At 45.8% G+C, this 19,929-nt stretch overlaps 1 protein-coding gene across 2 annotated transcripts in view; it reads left to right on the top strand.

Annotated features, from left to right (window-relative positions):
• Window positions 1–19,929, top strand: part of SIRT7 (sirtuin 7) — a 421,359-nt gene that overhangs the window by 193,785 nt on the left and 207,645 nt on the right. For both annotated transcript variants that reach the window (XM_069655301.1, XM_069655302.1), the window contains exon 7: window positions 3,905–4,141. In XM_069655301.1, coding sequence (XP_069511402.1) covers window positions 3,905–4,141 — 237 coding nt within the window. The remainder of the gene's footprint in view (window positions 1–3,904; window positions 4,142–19,929) is intronic.

The following is a 19,929-nucleotide window of genomic DNA, read 5'->3' as shown; positions in this document are numbered from 1 at the left end:
ACCACTCTGTCAAAATTCCAGATCCGCTGCGTATGCAGGAAATCTTAATCCTGCTAGAGAAAGGTGCAATAGAACAAGTACCTGTAGCGGAGAGGAACAAGGGTTGGTATTCCCCCTACTTTCTAATTCCCAAGAAGGAAGGACGATTGAGACCCATCTTGGATTTAAGAAACTTGAACAAGTTCCTCAGGAAGGATAAGTTCAAGGGGGTTACCCTTTCTCCCTTTAGGCTCTCCAACTCCAAGACTGGTTGGCATCATTGGACCTTCAGGATGCTTACTTCATGTGCCAATCCATCTCAAGCACAGAAAGTACCTGAGGTTCGCGGTTGGCGGATCTCACTATCAGTTTCGAGTTCTGCCATTCGGGCTGACTACTGCCCGAGGGTTTTCACCAAACTGATGGCGGTAGTGGCAACGAGTCTCAGGGGAGGGGGATTTGTGTCTACCCCTACCTGGACGATCAGAGCTCGTTCGCCCGAGCAAGCTCAGGAACATCTCGGCATAACCTGCTACTCCCTCCACAGACTGGGCTTCTCTCTCAATTACAAGAAGTCCCATATGATACCATACCAAAGACTCCAATTCATCGGAGCAGTCCTGGATACTTCATCGGGGAAAGCCTCGCCTCCCGAGGTGAGAGCTCACCACATTCTGCAGATGGCAACAAAGTTTCAGAATGCCCAGCATCTTCCGGCCTTCGAGCAACCTCAAAAAAAATCGGTCTTATGGCGTTCTGCATTTTCCTGGTGCCAGGATCTTCTGCAAGTTCCGAGCAGAGTTGCTCAAGACCTAATTTGGTGGGCTTGCGAGGACAACATTCTCAAGGGACTAACTTTTTGGCAACCATGGCAGGAAATAACTGTAGTGACGGACCCCTCACTCATGGGGTGGTGAGCACACACTAACAAACTGACAATTGACTGTTGTTGGTCTATATTGGAGTCCAGACTACACATCAACCTTTTAGAGCTGAGGGCAATCAGACTAGCGCTGAAGGCCTTTCTGCCCTCTGTATGGGGAAAGAATGTCCTGATGATGAGGGACAACACAGTGGCCATGTACTAACTCAACAAGAGAGGAGGCTTAGGGTCACTACCACTGTGCAGAGAGGCAATGCAGCTCTGGTTTTGGGCAATACAAGAAGGAATCTCTCTGACGGCAGTTCACCTAGCCGGAGAGCAGAACACAGCAGTGAATGCTCTGAGTAGGCAGAGCACAGTATCCCACGGGTGGGAGCTAGCTCAGAAAGTCCTTCAAGAGATCTTCACCCTTTGAGGAACCCCTGAAGTGGATCTGTTGGTGACCAGTGTCAACCGGAAGTACGATCAGTACTGCTCAAGAGAATTTCCTCCAAGAGGAGCTCTAGGGCACACGTTCGTAGTTGACTGGGAATTTCCACTCCTGTACGCGTTTCCTCCAGTCCCCGTGATTCTTCATGTAATCAGGAGGTTGAATAAGTTCAGGAAAACCATGATACTAATTGCTCCGGATTGGGCCGGGAGGACGTGGTACCCGGACCTTCTGGACATGTCCATCTGCCCTCCAATACGTCTTCCACAAAGAGAGGATCTTCTCTAGCAAGAGGAAGGTCGGCTTCTCCATCCAGAGGTCAAGACACTCAGCCTTCACTCATGGTTTTTGAGAGGCTGATATATAAGGAGTGGGACCTCCTGCATGATGTAATGGAGAGGTTGCTTTCGGCCAGAAGGCCAGCAAACAAATCCCTGTACCAGTGTTGGAATAAATTCAGTAACTGGTGCAAGGACAAGAAGGTGGACCCTTTTCAGTGTGGCACTCCTATGGTGCTTTCTTTTCTATTGCACCTGGCCAATTTGGGGCTCCAGATTGGAACAATAAAAGGATACCTGGCAGCGCTTTCCATCTTTAAGCGCTCCTCTGAAGAGGTTTCCTAGTTCAAGATCCCATTAATTGTCCAATTTCTGAAGGGACTCACTAACGTGTACCCTCCAGTACCATTTCATGTCTCTGCTTGAGATCTGAATCTTCTGTTAAAGTTTTTATACTGTTTGAGCCTTTGCATTCCTGCCAGTTAAGGCGTTTAACATTGAAAATTGCTCTTCTTGTGGCACTAACATCAGCCCGCAGGGTAGGTTGCAGGCCCTTTCATGCAAACCTCCTTATACTACCTTTTTATAAGGATCCTTGGAGTTAAACCATCTTTCTTGACGAAAGTAGTTTCTGACTTTCACTTGTCACAAAAAATAACACTCACAACCTTTTACCCTCCTCCTCATTTGGGCAAGGAGGAGGAGAGGTTGCATAGACTACTCCCAAAAAGGGAGTTTTTATATAGGGAGAATGGTGAAATTAAGCCAGGGTGACCAACTCTTTGTGGGTTATACCGGTCCCAAATTGGGATTAGCGGTGACATAACAGACCATATCCCGCTGGATTACTATAGCTATTGAGGAGTGTTACAGACTAGCTGGAAAGGAACCGTCGGGAGGGTTTCAAGCTCATTCCACGAGGGGCATGGCAACTTCCGCGGCTCTTCAGAGGGGAGTCCCTGTAATTGACATCTGCTCAGCTGCAACTTGGGTGTCAATTCATACTTTCATTAAGCATTGTTGCTTAGACTCTTCTTCTTCCCAAGAAGGCCTTTTTGCGAAGGCAGTACTGCATTACATTCATGAGGAGATTAAATGGTATTCCCACCTCCAAAATGTTCACTGCTTTGAGAGTCCATAAAAGATGAGAAATACGTGGGAGGACACAATCCATTCGAAGAACAAGTTACTTACCAACTGGTAACGTTATTTCGACTGGATGTTCCTGACACGTATTCATCGCCCCTCCCAGCCTACCCCGCTGTACAATTTGCGTGATGTACACTTTGCGTTTCCGAAGAGCTTACAATCTGGGGCATGCCTCGATGGTTCCTCGAGTTATACAATGAAAACACAGAACTGAAGCCAATGGGCGCGGCACAAGCTACTTATACTTTGGGTGACGTAGACACACCACAGCGGCCCTCGAGAAACATCGACGCCACGACATAGTGCACATCGCCCTCTGCCGAGATCTTCTTTTCCAAATGCAGCGAAGATGGCGAGATATGAATATCAAAGAATATCAAAGATGAGGAATACGTGGGTGGAACATCCAGTCGAAAGAACGTTACCATTTGGTAATAGTAATAGTAATAGATCCTTGCAAGATGTCACCATTACTGAACATTGGAACAAAACAACTAGAGAAGGCAGAGTTTACCAATGTATTTTCTTAGTTTGAATGGTCTATGTACTCTGGGCAGGCTGTTCAAATTTCTTACTCAGAACATATAGTTCCTTCTGTGGTTGCAAGTAAAGCATCAGGTGAAACTGTCCTGTATAGAGAATTCAGGACAAAGTTACCACTGCAGCTTTGCCCCTGAACAACTTCTTTTGGTATCAGGTAATATTATCCCCATATATATGGTCGCCGTAAATATCGCCGGGAAAAGGTCGCAGCGATATTATATGGGTGACCATATATATGGGGACAAGGGCAAAAAAAAAACATTTTAAAAAAAAAATGAAAAAGAATTTAAAATAAAAGGGAAAAAAAAGTTTGTGGGGTGTCCCCCGCATGTTCCATGCAATAATGTCGCCACAAAAAACAGCAATTTTGCGGCGATATTTTTGCATGGCAAGATTTCTACGGCGACATTATTACATGGAAACCTTCTTTTACGGCCACAACATTCAGGACAGATAATAAATGGACATGTGCTGAGTACAGGAGAGTTCTCCCATTACGTACCTAGGTAAGGAGTTTACATGGACCTCCTTATTCTGGACAGACTGTTAACTTGACCTCTGGTCTTGGTATATACAGTTCCAACGATTGCTGTACCCAAACATCACAGTAAAATAATTGAACGTGTTTTCTGTTTGTTTCAGGTCTGCACTCAGTGTACACCGAACAGAGAGTACATCCGGCTTTTTGATGTGACTGAGCACACAGCCTTGCATCGACATCACACTGGAAGGACATGCCACAAATGTGGTGGAAAGCTCCGCGACACCATTGTGCACTTCGGGGAGAGGGGAACACTGGCACAACCTCTGAACTGGGGAGCAGCAGCCAAGGCTGCAAAAGATGCAGAGGTCATCATTTGTCTCGGCTCCAGCTTAAAGGTAAGACAAACTGACTGACAGTAATGCCAGTGAGCAGTGTCATCAGATCACGTTTGCTTTATTGGAATTTATTTATTTGATTAGGAATTGAGTTTGATATGTAAAACATACATTATGCAGGGGCGTGGCCAATCTGCAACAGAGATGGTCGCGTAGCTGAGGAGCTCCTTGAGCAAAGTTTACATATCTTTATTATGAACATTTATATCAGCTTTGATTTTAGCCGGAATCATTGTTTAATGTGTGGTCGGCAATAGAACGTTTCTTTTGCAACCTTTGTACGACCGCGCTGAAGTCATTTTACTTACCTTGCTTCTGCCGACTCAGAGCTGAATCAAAGCGGGGTCCCACGTCTCCTGAGGCGTTTTGTTTCGCTGCTGCCCGTTCCATACTGTTGTGCTCGCCGCTGTGAGAATCTTTTAAAAGAACATCTCAGTGTTCGTGTCCATAGTGTGTGCTAGAAAGTAACAAAATGTAAGTAAAGTCATTTTCACTTCACTGCTCTTGGAAACTGTAGTTTTACCAAGAGAAGGTATTTAAACCTTTGGTAAATCTAAGATATTTCCCTGTGCCACTGCACTAAAGGTTCTGTGTGTCACAATGTAGAGCCTATGGAGTTGTTAAGATTCCAAAGTTTAAAAGAAACGCAGTCCAAATCACAATAAAAATACATGAGGGTGAGAAAAAAAGGGGTCACTCTCTCCAGGTTAGAAATTAAAAGTCCTAAAGTCCAGCAAAAAAGCTGGGGGTCTCTAAGGTAGAAGGGAATTAGCCATTTCTGAGAATTCTCCCCAGAAGTTGATCTGCTGCATTTAGGTGTGTGCTTTGTGTTGATTCTTTGGTTTTCTAAACAAGGGTGAAAGAAGTAGAGGATCTAACTTGGTGGTGTTGACCAAGGGGTTCTGTGGGGTTGTATCCATCAGTGATTTTTGTAAAGCTTGAAGTAGGTTGTAGAGATGGTTGGGGTCTGTGAATTCTTTGGTGGGTCCATCCGGGTTGGTGATTATCATTCTTGCAGGATCCATAACACCATATCTTACATTAAGAGATTTCAGGAGAGGGCTCATATCCAGGAATCTTTTTCTCTTGGCTTGGGTAATCTTGGAAAAGTCTGGGGAAATAAAGACTTTGTTACCTGGAAAAAGGATGGGGGAATTATTCCTGGCAGATAGTAAAATTGATGTCTCAAAAAGCAAGCTATAAAGGGTCTTGGCGAAGTCCAGCGTGTAAATAGAGGATCGGAGATTGCCAAGCTCCTGTAACATTTTTTTCCAAGCAGGCATTAAATGTTGTATGTTCAGGTATTGCCTCAGTTTTGGTGACATCTGCCATATTTATAAGTGAAAGAAAGCAATTGTGATAGCAGTAGAGCAATTAAGAATGTATTTATAATAGAGTGCAGTAAACAAAGTAGTAAGTAGTGAGTAGGCCTTACTGCGTCAAAGAAGCCAGGAGGTGACATGATTTATGGGCCAGGCTTCCTGAGGAGAGCTTCCGCGTCAGAGGAAGCAACAAGAGTGCCTCACTGAAGCTCACAATCGGGCACCGTATGATATTGCCACAAAGTGATATGCTGAATATGGGAGATACAACAAAATATTATTCCAAATTGAACTGCTAAAGGGATTAAATTGCAGAAAGGCAGATATGGAGCTGAGAGACCCACCTCAGAAAGAAAACACTGCAAAAGACAAAACATTTGTTTGTTTCAGTGGATTGTAAACTGCATCACACACTTCTACACTCTTGCCAAGAGAGATCTGCCCTTCAAGCCTAGAGCACACTCTACTCTGGGCACTGGGGCTTCCATAGCATTCATTGCAAATGTTCCTCTCAAATCCATTTGCAAAACAGCAACCTGGAGTTCTGTACACACCTTTACAAAAAAACTACTGCCTAGATACTCACTCTAGGTCTGATTCTCAGGTGGGACAAGCGGTACTAAGACATCTTTTTACTACTGTTCCTTCTCACACCCCACCTCCAACTCTGGGTACTGCTTGTTAGTCTATGCACAGCGTGTGACTGTAAGCAGATTCACTAGCATCAGACGACCTGCATTACTCCTGTAATAGCATTTCTGATGATTGTATCTGCTTAGATTCACATGCGCCCACCCTTCCTCCATGCTCGGAGTAGAAGGAACATAGACACCTTACTACTTACTCTCTATCTGTACTCTCACGTTAGTCATAAGGCTCCCTCACAGCAGAGCAAATACAATCGGAGGGACCTCGATGCGTGAAGGATCTTGGGTCTGCTACACATCACATTAAGGATAGTGTTCCAAGCATGCCCATGTTGACGTCTCCTTTCGATCCTCGAAAGACCAGATGCAATACTCCGATTACCACTAGATGTCGGACTATATGTACAGCATGTGATTCTAAGCAGATACAATCATCAGAAATATTATTACGGTGAGTAGTGCATGTCATATTTATGAGGCTTGTGGAATCTGCTTTGATCACATGCTATGCATAAGCCAACTTCTAGTGGAACCTGCACAGTATTAGTTTTTTTCGAAACTCGAAAAGGGACGTGACAAGATGAACGTCGTCGGACAAAGATCTTGACTCGATGACAGCCCTTTGGCTTTGGAAGGCCACACCAGGCCTCCGCCCAGACAGTTATGTTATGTTTTTTTGCATTTATATAGTGCCTTATATACCATTGGTATGGTCTGAAGGCGCTAGTAGATTGAACGCCCTTGGAAACCGAAGTTCAGATCAGTAGAGAGTAGGGAGAGTCAAAAGGTCCATGTCAGCACTGGGTATGTGTGCAGCTGGTGGGTATTTGTGTAATAGCTGCTTCTTAGCGGTAGGTGTGGTGGTTGAGAGATCAGGAGTATGTGTCAGTTCTGGCAGGATTTATCCAGACAGAGTGTGGCTGCGTTAAGCCTGAGGAGAACGCCTGGCTGGGGGTGTGTAACCAGCAGTGTTTACTTAGAATGATGTGGAGTGAGCGGCGGATGTTGGTATGAGAACAGCTATACTGAATGGTGTCATAGTATCTCTGTGTTCTAGTTGAGTGGTGATGTAAAGGAGAGAGTAAGCATGGTGGTATGATATGATGGGTTATATGCTCTTTCAAACGTTCTCTGCATTCCAAGCCATACTGTATACGTCACGCAATTATATGCGCTCCAGTCCGTTCCGGGCGCTCCTATCCTCTCCGTGCACCCCAGTCTGCTCCACACACACATGCATTCCAGCCCGTTCCGCGCGCTCCAGTCCGTCCCGCACACTCCTGTCTGCCCCACGCATGCACTCCTGTCTGCCCCATGGTCTACGCATTCAGTAGCTCTACGTGCTCATCCATTCTACACACTTGTCAGTACTGGATGCAATCTGTGCTCGTTCGTTCTACGTACTCGTCCATTCTACGCAACACGTCCATTCACTCTAGGCACTTGTTCGCTCTAGGCACTCGTCCGCTTTATGCCCTCACACGTACTATGCATTCACTTGTTTTACGCACTCACCCCCTCTACGCACTCACCACATTCACCTGTTTTATGCACTCAACCCCTCTACGCACTCAACCCCTCTACGCACCCCTTTTTTCATAAGCACTCATTCGCTCATATGCACTCGTCTGTTCTATATATTTGCCGGCCCTACCCACTAGTCTGTTCTATGTAGTCTTCCACTCTACACATTCCGCTCAGCTCATCCATCCTGCTCCGCTCATTCATCCGTTCCCCGCACTCTGCATGCATTCCCCATTCATCCGTTCTACATGCTTATCGGTTCTACGCACTCACCCGGTCTGTGTAACTCATCCGCTCTAGGGATTTGTCCGGTTTATCCCCTTGCATGCACTACACCTTCATCTGCTCTTTGCAATCACCCACCCTACGCAATCGCCTGCTCCCCGCACTCACCCGCTCCCTGAACTCAACAGTTCTCCGTGCGTATTCGCTCTCCACACTCATCCGCACCCATCCGGTCTCCGCACCCATCCGCACTCGTGCTTTTCACACATTCAACAGCAATATCCTGTTCCATATATTCATCTCTATACTCACCCGCTCTGTCCATTCGCCAGGTCTGTCCATTCGCCAGGTCTGTCCATTCGCCAGGTCTGTCCATTCATCTGCTCCAGCGATCTACACACTCTCCGCACTTCCGTACTCATCCTCTATCCACACTCATGCGCTCTACATACTCATCTGTTCTACACAGGCATCCGGTTTACGCTCATCCGTTCTACACATTCATCTGTTTTACGCACTCCTGCGTTCTACTCGCTTCTCAGTATTTACGCATTCATCCGCTCTACACACCAGCCGCTCAACCTGTTCATCCATTCTATACACTCATCCGATCTACATACACCTTCGATTTCCACACTCATTCGAACTATATAGTCACCTGTTCATCCACTCATGCATTCGTCCACTCAGCGCATTCATCTGTTCCACCTGCTTCATCCATTCTAACTATTTCCTCCACGCCATTCACTTGGTTCACTCCTCATGCATTATGTCAATTTCTGGAGTTTAAATCTCTCTACCGTATCCGTATGATTTACTCTTATTAACCATTTCATTGATCTACTTTATTTGTTTGATTGTTTGTCCTTCCAATTTATATTAGGGGTTATTAGCTATCAATTTCTCGCATCAGGTAGTTTGTTGGATCGTTGTCATTGAGATGCTGTTAGTCTGGGTTAGTTTGGTACGGGTTGATTTTAGGGGAAGAGCCAGGTTTCAGTAGTTTACGGAAAGACGTTAAATCCTCAGTCGGATGTGGGGCGGGAGTGAGTTCCATAGCGTGGGGGACAAGGCTGAGAATGATGATCCGCCTAACCTGACTGAGTTTGTCTTTGGTATGACTAGGAGGCCGGCTGAGCTTGATTTTAAGGTGCATGGGGGGTAATAGGGTTTTAGCTTGTCTTGAAGATATTGAGGTCCGGTGGTTTTATGCAGTGCTCGATGGGAGATGCATACGGTTTTGAAAGTCACTCTTCGGGCTACTGGAAGCCAGTGCAGCGTCTTAAGGGCTGGGGAGATGTTGTCTCTTGGGCCGAGCGCAAGTAGCAATTTGGCTGCCACGTTTTGTGCTCTTTGGAGTTTATTCAGTTGGTACTCGTGGACTCCGAGGTATAAGGGGTTTGCGTAGTCCAGTCTTGATATAACGATTGATTGGACCGCAGAGAGTCTGTGTTGGGAAAGGAGAGATATGGAAAAATGCGCCTAAGGGTTTTAAGGTGGTAGTGGCAGGACTTTGAGACGTTGTTGACTTGGCGCGAGAGCGTTAGGTCATAGTCAAGGGTGCATCCAAGATTTTTCACTGAGTTGGAGGGGGTCGGTGAGGTGCCCATGGCGGATGGCCATGTAGTGGGTGCAGAAGAAGTTCCGAGTTGCAACATACCATGATTTCCGTTTTGGAGGGGTTTAACAAGAGGTGGCTTTGGGTCATCCAGAGTTGCTTCATTATTTCTGTGAAGTGAAATTTCAAGGAGGCAGGAGGCCAGGTCAGGCCGGGAGTTGGGTTTTGAGTTCAGTAGTTTTAGAATTAGTTGAGTGTCGTCGGCATAGTTGTAACACAGGATGTTGTGTGAACGAATTCTTGGTGGGATGGTGATCAAGTAGAGATTGAACAGGAGGGCGGAAGACATGCTCCTTGTGGGACTCCCGTGTCTACTGGTCGGGCTTGGGAGGTATAGGTGGAGAGTATCGTTATTTGGTACCTATCTTTGAGGAATGAAGCTATCCATTTAAGAGCGGTTCCACGAATTCCTAGGGAGTGGAGGCGGTCTAGGAGGATTGAGTGGTTGATTATGTCGAAGGCGGCAGATAGGTCAAGAAGGATTAGTGAGGCGCATCCCGCGGAGTCTGCCGTCATTTTGAGGTCATCCCAGATTGAGGCTATGGTGGTTTCAGTTCACTACAGATAGCACTACACTGCATCACCCTACACTACCCAAAGACGCACATCATATTTGCCTCAATTCCAACACCAGCACCTTAAACCGCTGCCAATTCGTCATGGCCACTCACTGTTGCCAGAACCAACCCAAACTTTACAAAATTCCACCCACACAAAACACTTCTGGTGCGCAGTGCAGCAAATTGGACTGTTTATTCCTCTACGCATACGCACCCCTCAAATCTTCGACTTTGCAAAAAGCACCCTTTTCAACCATCATAGATCCACCTATGCTCACTATGCTGGATACCACTCTTTGAGCAAAATAAGCAATTTTACATTCCAAATACTGGTCTAAAAATCCAATCCCAACACCACATCTCTTCTACCACTTAGTTCTGCATTCCAATGGAAAGTACAACCTGCTCCCAGCCATCACCGGTTCAGCACAACTCCCAGCTTAAACTCCAACTAGTGACAAAAAGAGCCCCCAAAACACTGCCCCCGCATGCAACCTAAATGTTGGCCCACCTCCGCTGAATTCTGCACTCAGGACCACTATATAAAAGATATGTCCGCCCATCGCCGCTGGGACTGCTCATACAATGCCATGTTATGGTTGTATACAGTATTCTCCAAACCATTTTGTACCAAATGTTTGCCATGAAAACGAAAGGGGGGTTTGGGTGTGGCAATGTTATATGGGGGCGAGAGGGTTTTGCCACATAGAACAAATAAGGCACCTTTGCCTACCTTGAAAGTATTTTATTTGAAATGCCAAGTTTCTCAAGTACTAAAAATACAATTCAAGGGTCCTTTTCATTGACTGGCAATTGACTTGTACAGTGGGGGCGGAATGATATAAAAGTTACATACCAATGGTACATAAGGCGCAATATAAATGCAAAATAACATAATGATCACACCAAAACAAAAAAAAAAAAAAATTAAATCACAGGAAGCGCATGGAACCTCGACAGACTAAGATTAGTGGTGGTGGATGATGCAGAATGCAACTGCCAAGTGAAACCCAGATGTTAGCTTTCCAAGGAGGCTCCTTCATGACACTGCACAAAAAGCGCCACCGTGGTGCAGGCATTAGCAGTCGGGTCGTTGCAAGCACGTGTAGCATACTGTCCAATACAAGGATAACCCAAGAGCCCATCGATTTAACTTAATGAATAGTTACCTAGAACGGCTGCGGCTTCTGGAGTATGAGCGCTGACGTCTATTGCGGCTTTTATCTTCCACCAATTGTGTCTTTCGGCCATTTACTTCAGTACCATCCAGTTTATCCAATGTGCGCCTCATATCAGAGTAGGACTTGAACTCAATCACTCCCTCATTCTTTTTAGATTCGTGCGCATCAGCATAAGTTACTTCTCCTGCTTGGCGCATATAATCCAGTATCCTACAGTAGGGAAGAGTGTGGGCATTTCTTAGGCCACTAAGAAAATGCATATTCCCCTTTTCCCTCTCTATTTTCGCCCAGCTGCCCTTCCATCCAATTATGGAAAATACACCATTAAAATTTTGCCCCAGTTGCCACAAAAATGTTCCCCTGGAAAGACCAGCACCAGGTGTGCAACCTCTGTCTCCAGAGGAGCACAAGAAGGGCCACTGTAGAACTTGTCAGCTCTTCAGACCAAAGACCCTAAAGTACCAAACGACCAAACGTTGGGTTCACCACGCCATGCAGGCCGAGGCCGCCATGGACGTGGAGGGTGCATCCAGCGACTGTAGCATCAGCGTCTTGTCAGACGACGAAGGCGATGCGGAACCTACAGATTGCTATGTTGTAGCTCCTGTCCCCATCAGACAGGCCGGCAGCGCTGTTATGGGGTGACACCCAGCGTCTGTAGCACACACAAGTCAGCCCACACAAAGCACATACCCAAAGGCCAAGAGTAGACAACCTCATCGACATGGCCACACACGGTGTCAAAAGGGTAGGTCCACTAGTTCTCTGTCCTCTAGGAACTCGATCACCGCACGACAGGCCCCCAAGTCACGAGACAAAGGCTATGCGGACACCATGTCCAATACAGCAGCCGAAAGCCGAGCGTCGGAACACGCAGCTTCGGACCGCGGGTCTGCTGAAATTCGACGTTCCTCATTAACGTCGAAATCGGCAAAAAGCACCAAGATTTCGAAAATAGCCAATCTGGTGCAAAAGCATGTCCTGGAGACTCCCCTTAAAAGCAGAAAAAATTCTCATCAAAGAATCACCATTGCCATAGGGAAACGAGTAGTGCACCACATAAGGAGAATGAAAGTGTTTCCCAAGGGGAGGATACTATACCAGCAGCCATGAACTCAAGGGGCAGCCTACTCCAATAATTCCACACACCCCTGTGACTATACCAAGGTCCTATCAATGGTCCTCTGAAGACATTGAGAGTGATGAGACGCATGACATTTATGGTGAACATTTTGAGAAAAATCCTCAGGCTATGCAAAGCTTACAAAACATGCCACCCACTAGTGGTGTCACGTCTTCACAACCCCCAGCAAAGAGGCCACGTCCAGACACCCTTCTAGTTACCCCTCAACAAGACCCAGTCCAAATTGATCCAAATACAGACTCTGAGGAGATTGATACCCTAGAGGAGGTGGATCAATACTATGATGAGGATGAAGATGTTGTTTATATTTTACCCTCTCCTGATCACCTAGACCCACCGGTGGACAACCAATTTCAATATAATTATATGCTCATAAGAGCAACAGAGCATTTCCAGATTCAAACCCAGGAAACTCAGTTGGACAAAGATTTTATAGAGGACATATTGGGGGACAAAAAAGCTTCTACCCAATTTATGCCCATTCTTCAATCGGTTCAAAGGAGAATTCAACCCTCTGTAGAAACTCCCAGGTCAAACGCGTCGGTGAACCAGCGTATTGTAAATCAGGGGTGAATTAAAACCAGATTCACTAGTAGTGACCACAACACGGAAAAGGGCAGGAACATCTCTAGTTTCATCGGAAGCACCCCCCGATAAAGAGAGCAAGAAGCTTTACAAACGAGGATTACCAACAATACCACTTTGCTGGCAAGTTATAACTGCCACAAGGGGTAGGAGATTGGCACTTCAATGGCTTCATCCCCGGAACCTCTGAAGTCACAGTTGTCTCAAGCAGTAGCGGAAGGAAAGGCGGTGTCTAACTGCATCCTATAAAATACCTTAAATATGGCAAACAGTGCTGGTAGGATCCTCGCTTAAGGGGAAGTTATAAAATGTCATGCATGGCTACGCCAATCAGGGTTCAAAATAGAGACACAGGCAACGCTACTCCAATATGCCTATCAAACCTAATGTCTTGTTCGGCAAGGCGGTTGAGGATGCGTTAGAGTGCTAAGGAGGAGTATGACACTCTTAAGGCCAGTTCACTAATAAATCATCAGGCCAAAGAGGCGGAAACAATTTTCATCGTTTTCGAGGACAAAACTCACACAGGGGTTCCAGATATAGCCAAAATCAAAGCTCATCCTCGGGTTCCAATCAAGGACAAGCCTTTCAAGGCTTCCAAAGAGGCCAGCATAGATCTTGTGGCTGGGGTAGGTCCTCCACTTCTAGAGGTGGAGCAACACCTCCGAAACAATGACCACCCGCTTCAGCTCCCCTCCCATGCCTCTGCAGTAGGAGGGCGTATAACACATTTCACCCACGCATGGGAGTGACTCACCTCGGAGAAGTGGGTGCTATCAACCGTGGCAGGCGGTTATTGCGTAGCATTACTGCAGCGACCCTCAAACCACCCCCCATGTTAAAAATCCACTTCAAAGGAGGAGCAACCCATCCTTCTTGAAGAGGTTGTAACGCTGCTGCTCAAGGACACCATCAAAATAGTCCCAGCAAACCAGCTAAACAAGGGTATCTGTTCAACTTACTTCCTTGTGCCAAAGAAAGATCTAACAATGCACACAGTATTAGACCTGCGCCCTGCAAACACTTGTGTCAAGCCACAAAAATTCTACATGACAACGCTACAAGGAGTAATCCCACTGCTAAAGCGGGGAGACTACATGGCAACCTTGGATATGAAAGATGCCTATTTTCAAACTTCAATGTTCTGAGCGCCCGGAAGATTCTTGTGTTTCAAGATAGCAAACCAGCACTACCAATTCAAGGTGCAGCCCTTCAGAATAGCATCCGCTCCAAGGGTGTTCACCAAGGTACTAGCAGTGGTGGCCTCGCACCTGCGCAAGGAGGCAGTCCCAGTGTACCCCTACCTGGACGACTGATTGATTACAGGGGAGTCACCCCAAATTTGCAGGCAAAATACACAAAGAACAATAAACCTTCTTTTCCAATTGGGTTTCTCAATAAACAGGAAAATCTAGCCTTGTACCAATCAAGACCAAACAGTTCCTAGGAGCCGTCCTACACATTGAAGAAGGGATAGTCGTTCCATCAAAGGAAGGAATCGAAACATGCTACTGCAAATACCTCCGTATCAAGCCAGTCACCAGATAAGCGTACGCAAAGCTATGCGTTTGCTCAGCATGATGGCATCTTGCATTCACTTGGTCCCACATGCACGGTTGTGCATGCGCCCAATGCAGGAGTGGTTGGCGAAACAGTGGTCTCAGGTATGCGGTCGGTTGGATGATCTAGTGGTCGTTTTGCCAACACTAGTACAAGCCCTCCTCTGGTGGACAAAGGAGAATCTGTTAAAGGGAAAACCCTTCCACGATCCGGTTGTGCAAGCAGTAGTTGCAACAGACGCATCACTCTCCGCGTGGGGGGGGGGGGCACATCACCTTCAACTCACAGCACATGGTCTGTAGACTTCACATCACTGCACAGAACTACATCAACCTGCTGGAACGTGTAGCGGTATTCAAGGCGCTTCAAACATTCAAAGCACAACTGACAAATCAAAGCACAACTGACAAATCAGTCAGTACAGATCCTAACAGACAGCACCACTGCAATGTTCTACATCAACAAGCAGGGGGGCCCACATTCTCCAAATCTGTCCAAGCTAGTAAGGAAAATATGGAAATGGGCACTCAAACGGGGGATGTTCCTAATTCACAACATGTTCCAAGGGAACTCAACACCCTAGCAGACTCGCTAAGCAGAGATCTGCTTCCAGAAGAACACGAATGGCAACTCGACACAAGCGTTGCAGATCACATTTTCTCACAGTGGGGTTAACCCACGCTAGACTTGTTCGCTACAAGAAAAAATAAGCAATGCCTAGACTTTGCGTCCAGGTTCCCCCAACCAGACTCCATGAGAACGACTTATGGATGAGTTGGTCAGGGAAATTTGCCTACGTTTTTCCCCTAACAGGGTGGTAAACAAGATTCACAGAACAGATGACGCTCATCCTAGTTGATCCCATGTGGGCAAGACAACCATGGTATCCACACACATCTGTGCAAACTGTCAATGTGGGATTCCCACCAAACTCCCGGGCCAGACCAATTTGCTGACCCAACACGGGGAATAACATTACACCCACAACCTCACTCAATGAGCTTGGCAGCGTGGCTCCTGAGGTCATAGAGTTTGGACATCTAAATCTACCACAAAGGTGTATGGATATCATCAAGGAGGCTCGAAAACCAAACACCAGACACTGTTATTTCGACAATTGGAACAGATTTGTAATTTGGTGCCAGTCTAAACAATAAACCCCATAGAATGTACACCATCCCACATTCTTCAGTATATGCTCTACTTACTAGACTCAGGGTTACTATTTAACTCTATAAAGGTTCACCTGGCAGCCTTATCAGCTTACACCACCTCTCAAAATAAGATATCATGGTGGAAGGTTCCCGTCATTAAGGCATTTATGGAGCGAGTTGTTAGGCAAGATTGTATGCAGTACCCTTTGGGTGCACTACAAAAACCTTGACCACCTGGCAATAGGAACCCAACCTTTGGTATAAGTCTGTACTACATAGGTTGGTAGTGTGGCTGAACAGCCAGGTTTATCTCAAGAGGGGTCAATGTGAGCTGTAGGGGAGTTACACAGAGAGTCACAGTGACAAGTATTCAAATGAAAACTAATACACAAGGGGCCTGATTCATGGAATGCTTTCCTATGGGATTGCGCCATTGTAAAAGACTTCCATGAATCAGGCCCAAGGTTTCTTGAATATACAATTATTAATTTATCAGTCAGTTAGAATAAGCCTTTTTCAGAAGGCAGCAATGCAAAACAACACACAAATATACTTCAAAGTTCACACTCTTAGTTTCTAAATCAGCAAATATTCATTTGGGATGGCATACAGACACTTCCTACACCTTCAGGTTATTTCAATAATTAGGGTGCTGGGGACATTAATATCTCACTGTTGCATTTAGAATACTTTTACAAATTGGTTAAAGGAAAAGGTTATTAGAACAAACAAGAGATCACAAATATTCTTAAGCAGGCAAATACTTTTAGATCCACTAAGCAGAGTCATTCAGTTATAACAGGTTAAGCCAAAGTCAATCGGCAAAAGTCTTATATGGGCTGAAGCACTTCTGGTAGGTAAGTAGGAAAAGACTTTGCACAACACAAGCTGTTTATACTTGTAATAGAAGATGCAAGCAACTTTACAACAAGATACGTTCTCTCAGACTTTCCAGTACCTTTTGTATTGAAGAAAAAGTGCAGCAGATGACTTCTGTTCCTGTGCAGCTCTGCAGATCTCTCTGTTCCTGGGCCTCAGTCGTGGGGACAAGAGGGAGGACTTCTGAGGACTCCTGCCCTGCAATGGGACGGTCACCGCACCCAAACGGCAATCTTTCTAACAAGTGGCACTTTGGTTTTTCAGCTCCTCGCGACTACCTCAAATGGCAAAACCGCGGTTTCTGGCTGTCAAGGTGGACTTTCCTTGCTTCTGGGGTACTGCACTCTGTTGAGGGGGTTCATGCTCGGTCAGTCCTGCTTCCTGGGAGTCCGGAGGATCTTCATGGTGCTCTTGGCCAACATAAAAGCATTGCACACAATCTGGTGTTCCTCTCCCTGGCTATTTGGTTTCCAACAGCAACTCTGTTGAAAGGCTACCAGCTGTGAGAGAATGTCCAGGTGGCTTACTTTGGAGTTGATTGGTCCCACCAACTCAAGGGGAGAAGTCGTCCTTGCAGTGGCTTCTCTGACAATACGAATTTGGAGTTTCAGCACAGAAGCAGGGCTTCACCGGGCAAACCAACGTTCCAAGAGTTGCAGCAGGCGTCCTCTTCAAGTTCTTCTTCGGTTCCTTTGTCCAGTGGTCGACTCTGCCTTCCAAGCCAAAAGCCTCGCCTTTTTATCCAGTTCTCTCCCATTAATTCCAGCCTAGCTGTCAGTCACCCAGCAGGGTGGCTGTCCTTGCCGGACAGTCAGCCGGCCAATCACTACAAAGTACATTAGGGTATCCGAGGAGACTAAGCACAGGGCGTTTCGGGCACCTCCCTCACTTCCTGCCTACCCCAGACACCCTGAAGCCAAAGGCGGGCTTCACTCCTGAATCCCACCAAAGGCAAAGCGAACTAAGGGACCAAACCTGGTTTGGCGTGCAGAGTAAATATCAAGAAGGACCCTTCCACAAAGAAATGGTGAAAAAAGAAGACTGGGTCATTTTGACAAAAATTGCACCCTTTGGTGCTTTACTGCAGTTGCGAACGCAGGCCGCGGTAAAAGCACACCACGGTAGTTAAAATTAAACCACTGCCACCAGCCATTCAGTGAGGAAAGGGTAACATAAAATTGTTACATGAGAAGCTAGACAAAGGGGATACTAGGTAATTCCTCCAGCACCCTATTGTAAGATGGTGTGTGCTGGGTCTAGAAAGTTACAAATGTAACAAAGTCAATTTCACTTTACTGCTCTAGGAAACAGTGGTTTATCCCATAGAAGGTATTTAAACCTTTGGGAAATCTGAAAGACTTCCCTGTGTCACTGCACTGAAGTTGCTGTGTGACACAATGAAAAAGATGATGCCTATGGAGTTTGTCAGGCTCCTTAACCAAAAGAAACACAAAGTTCAGATCTCGCATTAAAATGCATGAGAGAATGGGGAAAAGGGTCTCGCTCTCTCCAGGTAAAAAAAAAAATCAAGTCCTCAAAATCCAGCAAAGTTGCTGGTGGTTTCTAAGGTGGAGGGAATTAGCATATTTCTGAGAATTCTCCCTAACACGAGTCAAGAGACTCCACCCTCCTATTTCTCACCCACCGACAGGCTGGGATCTCAATTTAGTACTTGCAAAGCGCATGGGACCTCCCTTTTGAGACTATGCGTAAGTCAAGTCACCTCGCATATAAGACTGCCTTCTTGGTGGCTATTGCATCCATAAGAAGAGTTGGTGAACTTCAAGCATTGTCAGTTCAAGACCCATTCTTTGTCATCCACAAGGACAAACTGGTTTTACAAACACATCCTAGGTTTTCACCTAAATTATTTTCCAAATTTCACGGACACCAATCCATTGAATTCAGAACCCAACAAGCTCAGCTGAGAAAAATCTCCACACACTAGATGTAAGGAGGGCGGCCCTTTACTATTTAAACAAGACCAGACCGCTCAGAAAAAAACAGACCAACTGTTTGTCTCCGTAACAGGCAGAGAAGGAGACCGCATTTCCAAGAATGCCATCTCCAGATGGATAGTCAGATGCATACAGCTCTGTTACTCTTGATCAAGCAAAACTAGCTTCCACGTCAAAGCTGCCCAACTGTGGAACTCCCTACCACACCACATTAGACCAATCCTATCCTAAGTTCAGACTAAGATACATTAACAGGCCTAAGTCGAACGACATCTAATGTTCCTAACTACACTGTGGATTATACTCTTGCCCCTCTGCACCCTTCCTGTACTCTGTACCTTGTATCCGATTTGTATGTACATTGATCCTGTATTTTGGCTACACCATAATTATCTCCTTATGTTTATTTCACTGCGCTTCACTGCTTCCTTGCGTACCTCATTGTTATTAATATGCCTGCACTATATTGCCATGTCTTTAACCTGTTAATTAAGCTTCACATTATTCTGTAAATGTTGTGCCCTGATCCCTCCGGGTCTGGTGTGCACTATAAATGTATAAACAAACAAACAAAACAAAGCCTTTCACACCAAGTGCTTACTCCACAAAGGGTACAAGAGCTACTTTGGCCTTTATCACAAACGTCCCACTGGACACCATTTGCAACGCAGCTACATAGAGCTCAGTACACACTTTCACACAGCACTACTGCATTGACACTCATTCTAAAGTAGATAAACCGGTGGGACCAGCGGTTCTAAAACATCGATTTGCTGCTGGACCTTCTCACAACCCACCACTTTCTCCTAAAACTGCTCGCTAATCTTTGCATAGCATGTGATCTAAGCAGATTCCACAAGCCTCAGAAGGGATACATTACTCACTGTAATCGTATTTCTGATGCTTGTATCTGCTTAGATTCACATGCGCCCACCCCTGCTCCCCTTGGAGTAGAAGGTGCATAGATGTTTACCTGAGCTTTATCTGATACTTACCTGCTTTAATACACCTGTACGCGCGCTACACTTCATGCTACCTCATGTCAAAACGGAACAATCAGAGGGACCTCTACGTGTGAAGGACCTTGGGTACAGTGGACGTCACACCAGGGATAGTATTACTGGCACGCCCTGTCGATGTCCCTTTTCGAGTTTCTAAAACAACTGTAATACTCTGCAGCTTCCACTAGATGTCAGCCTATGCATAGCATGTGAATCTAAGCAGATACAAGCATCAGAAATAAGGTTATGGTATGTAATGTATCCCATATGGATATATATCTATCAACACACTAGTAACAATCATCTCCTGACATGTATAAAGTTAATCAGAATAGGTAGGTATTGAAACCCAAAACCAGGGCACTTGATCTGCGCTTATTTTAAAAACATTCAAAATGTATTCATTTTCTGTAAAAAAAAAAAAAAAAAA

The sequence above is a fragment of the Ambystoma mexicanum genome, chromosome 3q, assembly GCF_040938575.1.
Source record: "Ambystoma mexicanum isolate Mex_15411 chromosome 3q, UKY_AmexF1_1, whole genome shotgun sequence".
In the NCBI taxonomy this organism is placed as follows: Eukaryota; Metazoa; Chordata; class Amphibia; order Caudata; family Ambystomatidae; genus Ambystoma; species Ambystoma mexicanum.
This window is presented reverse-complemented; position numbering and strand designations above follow the sequence as displayed.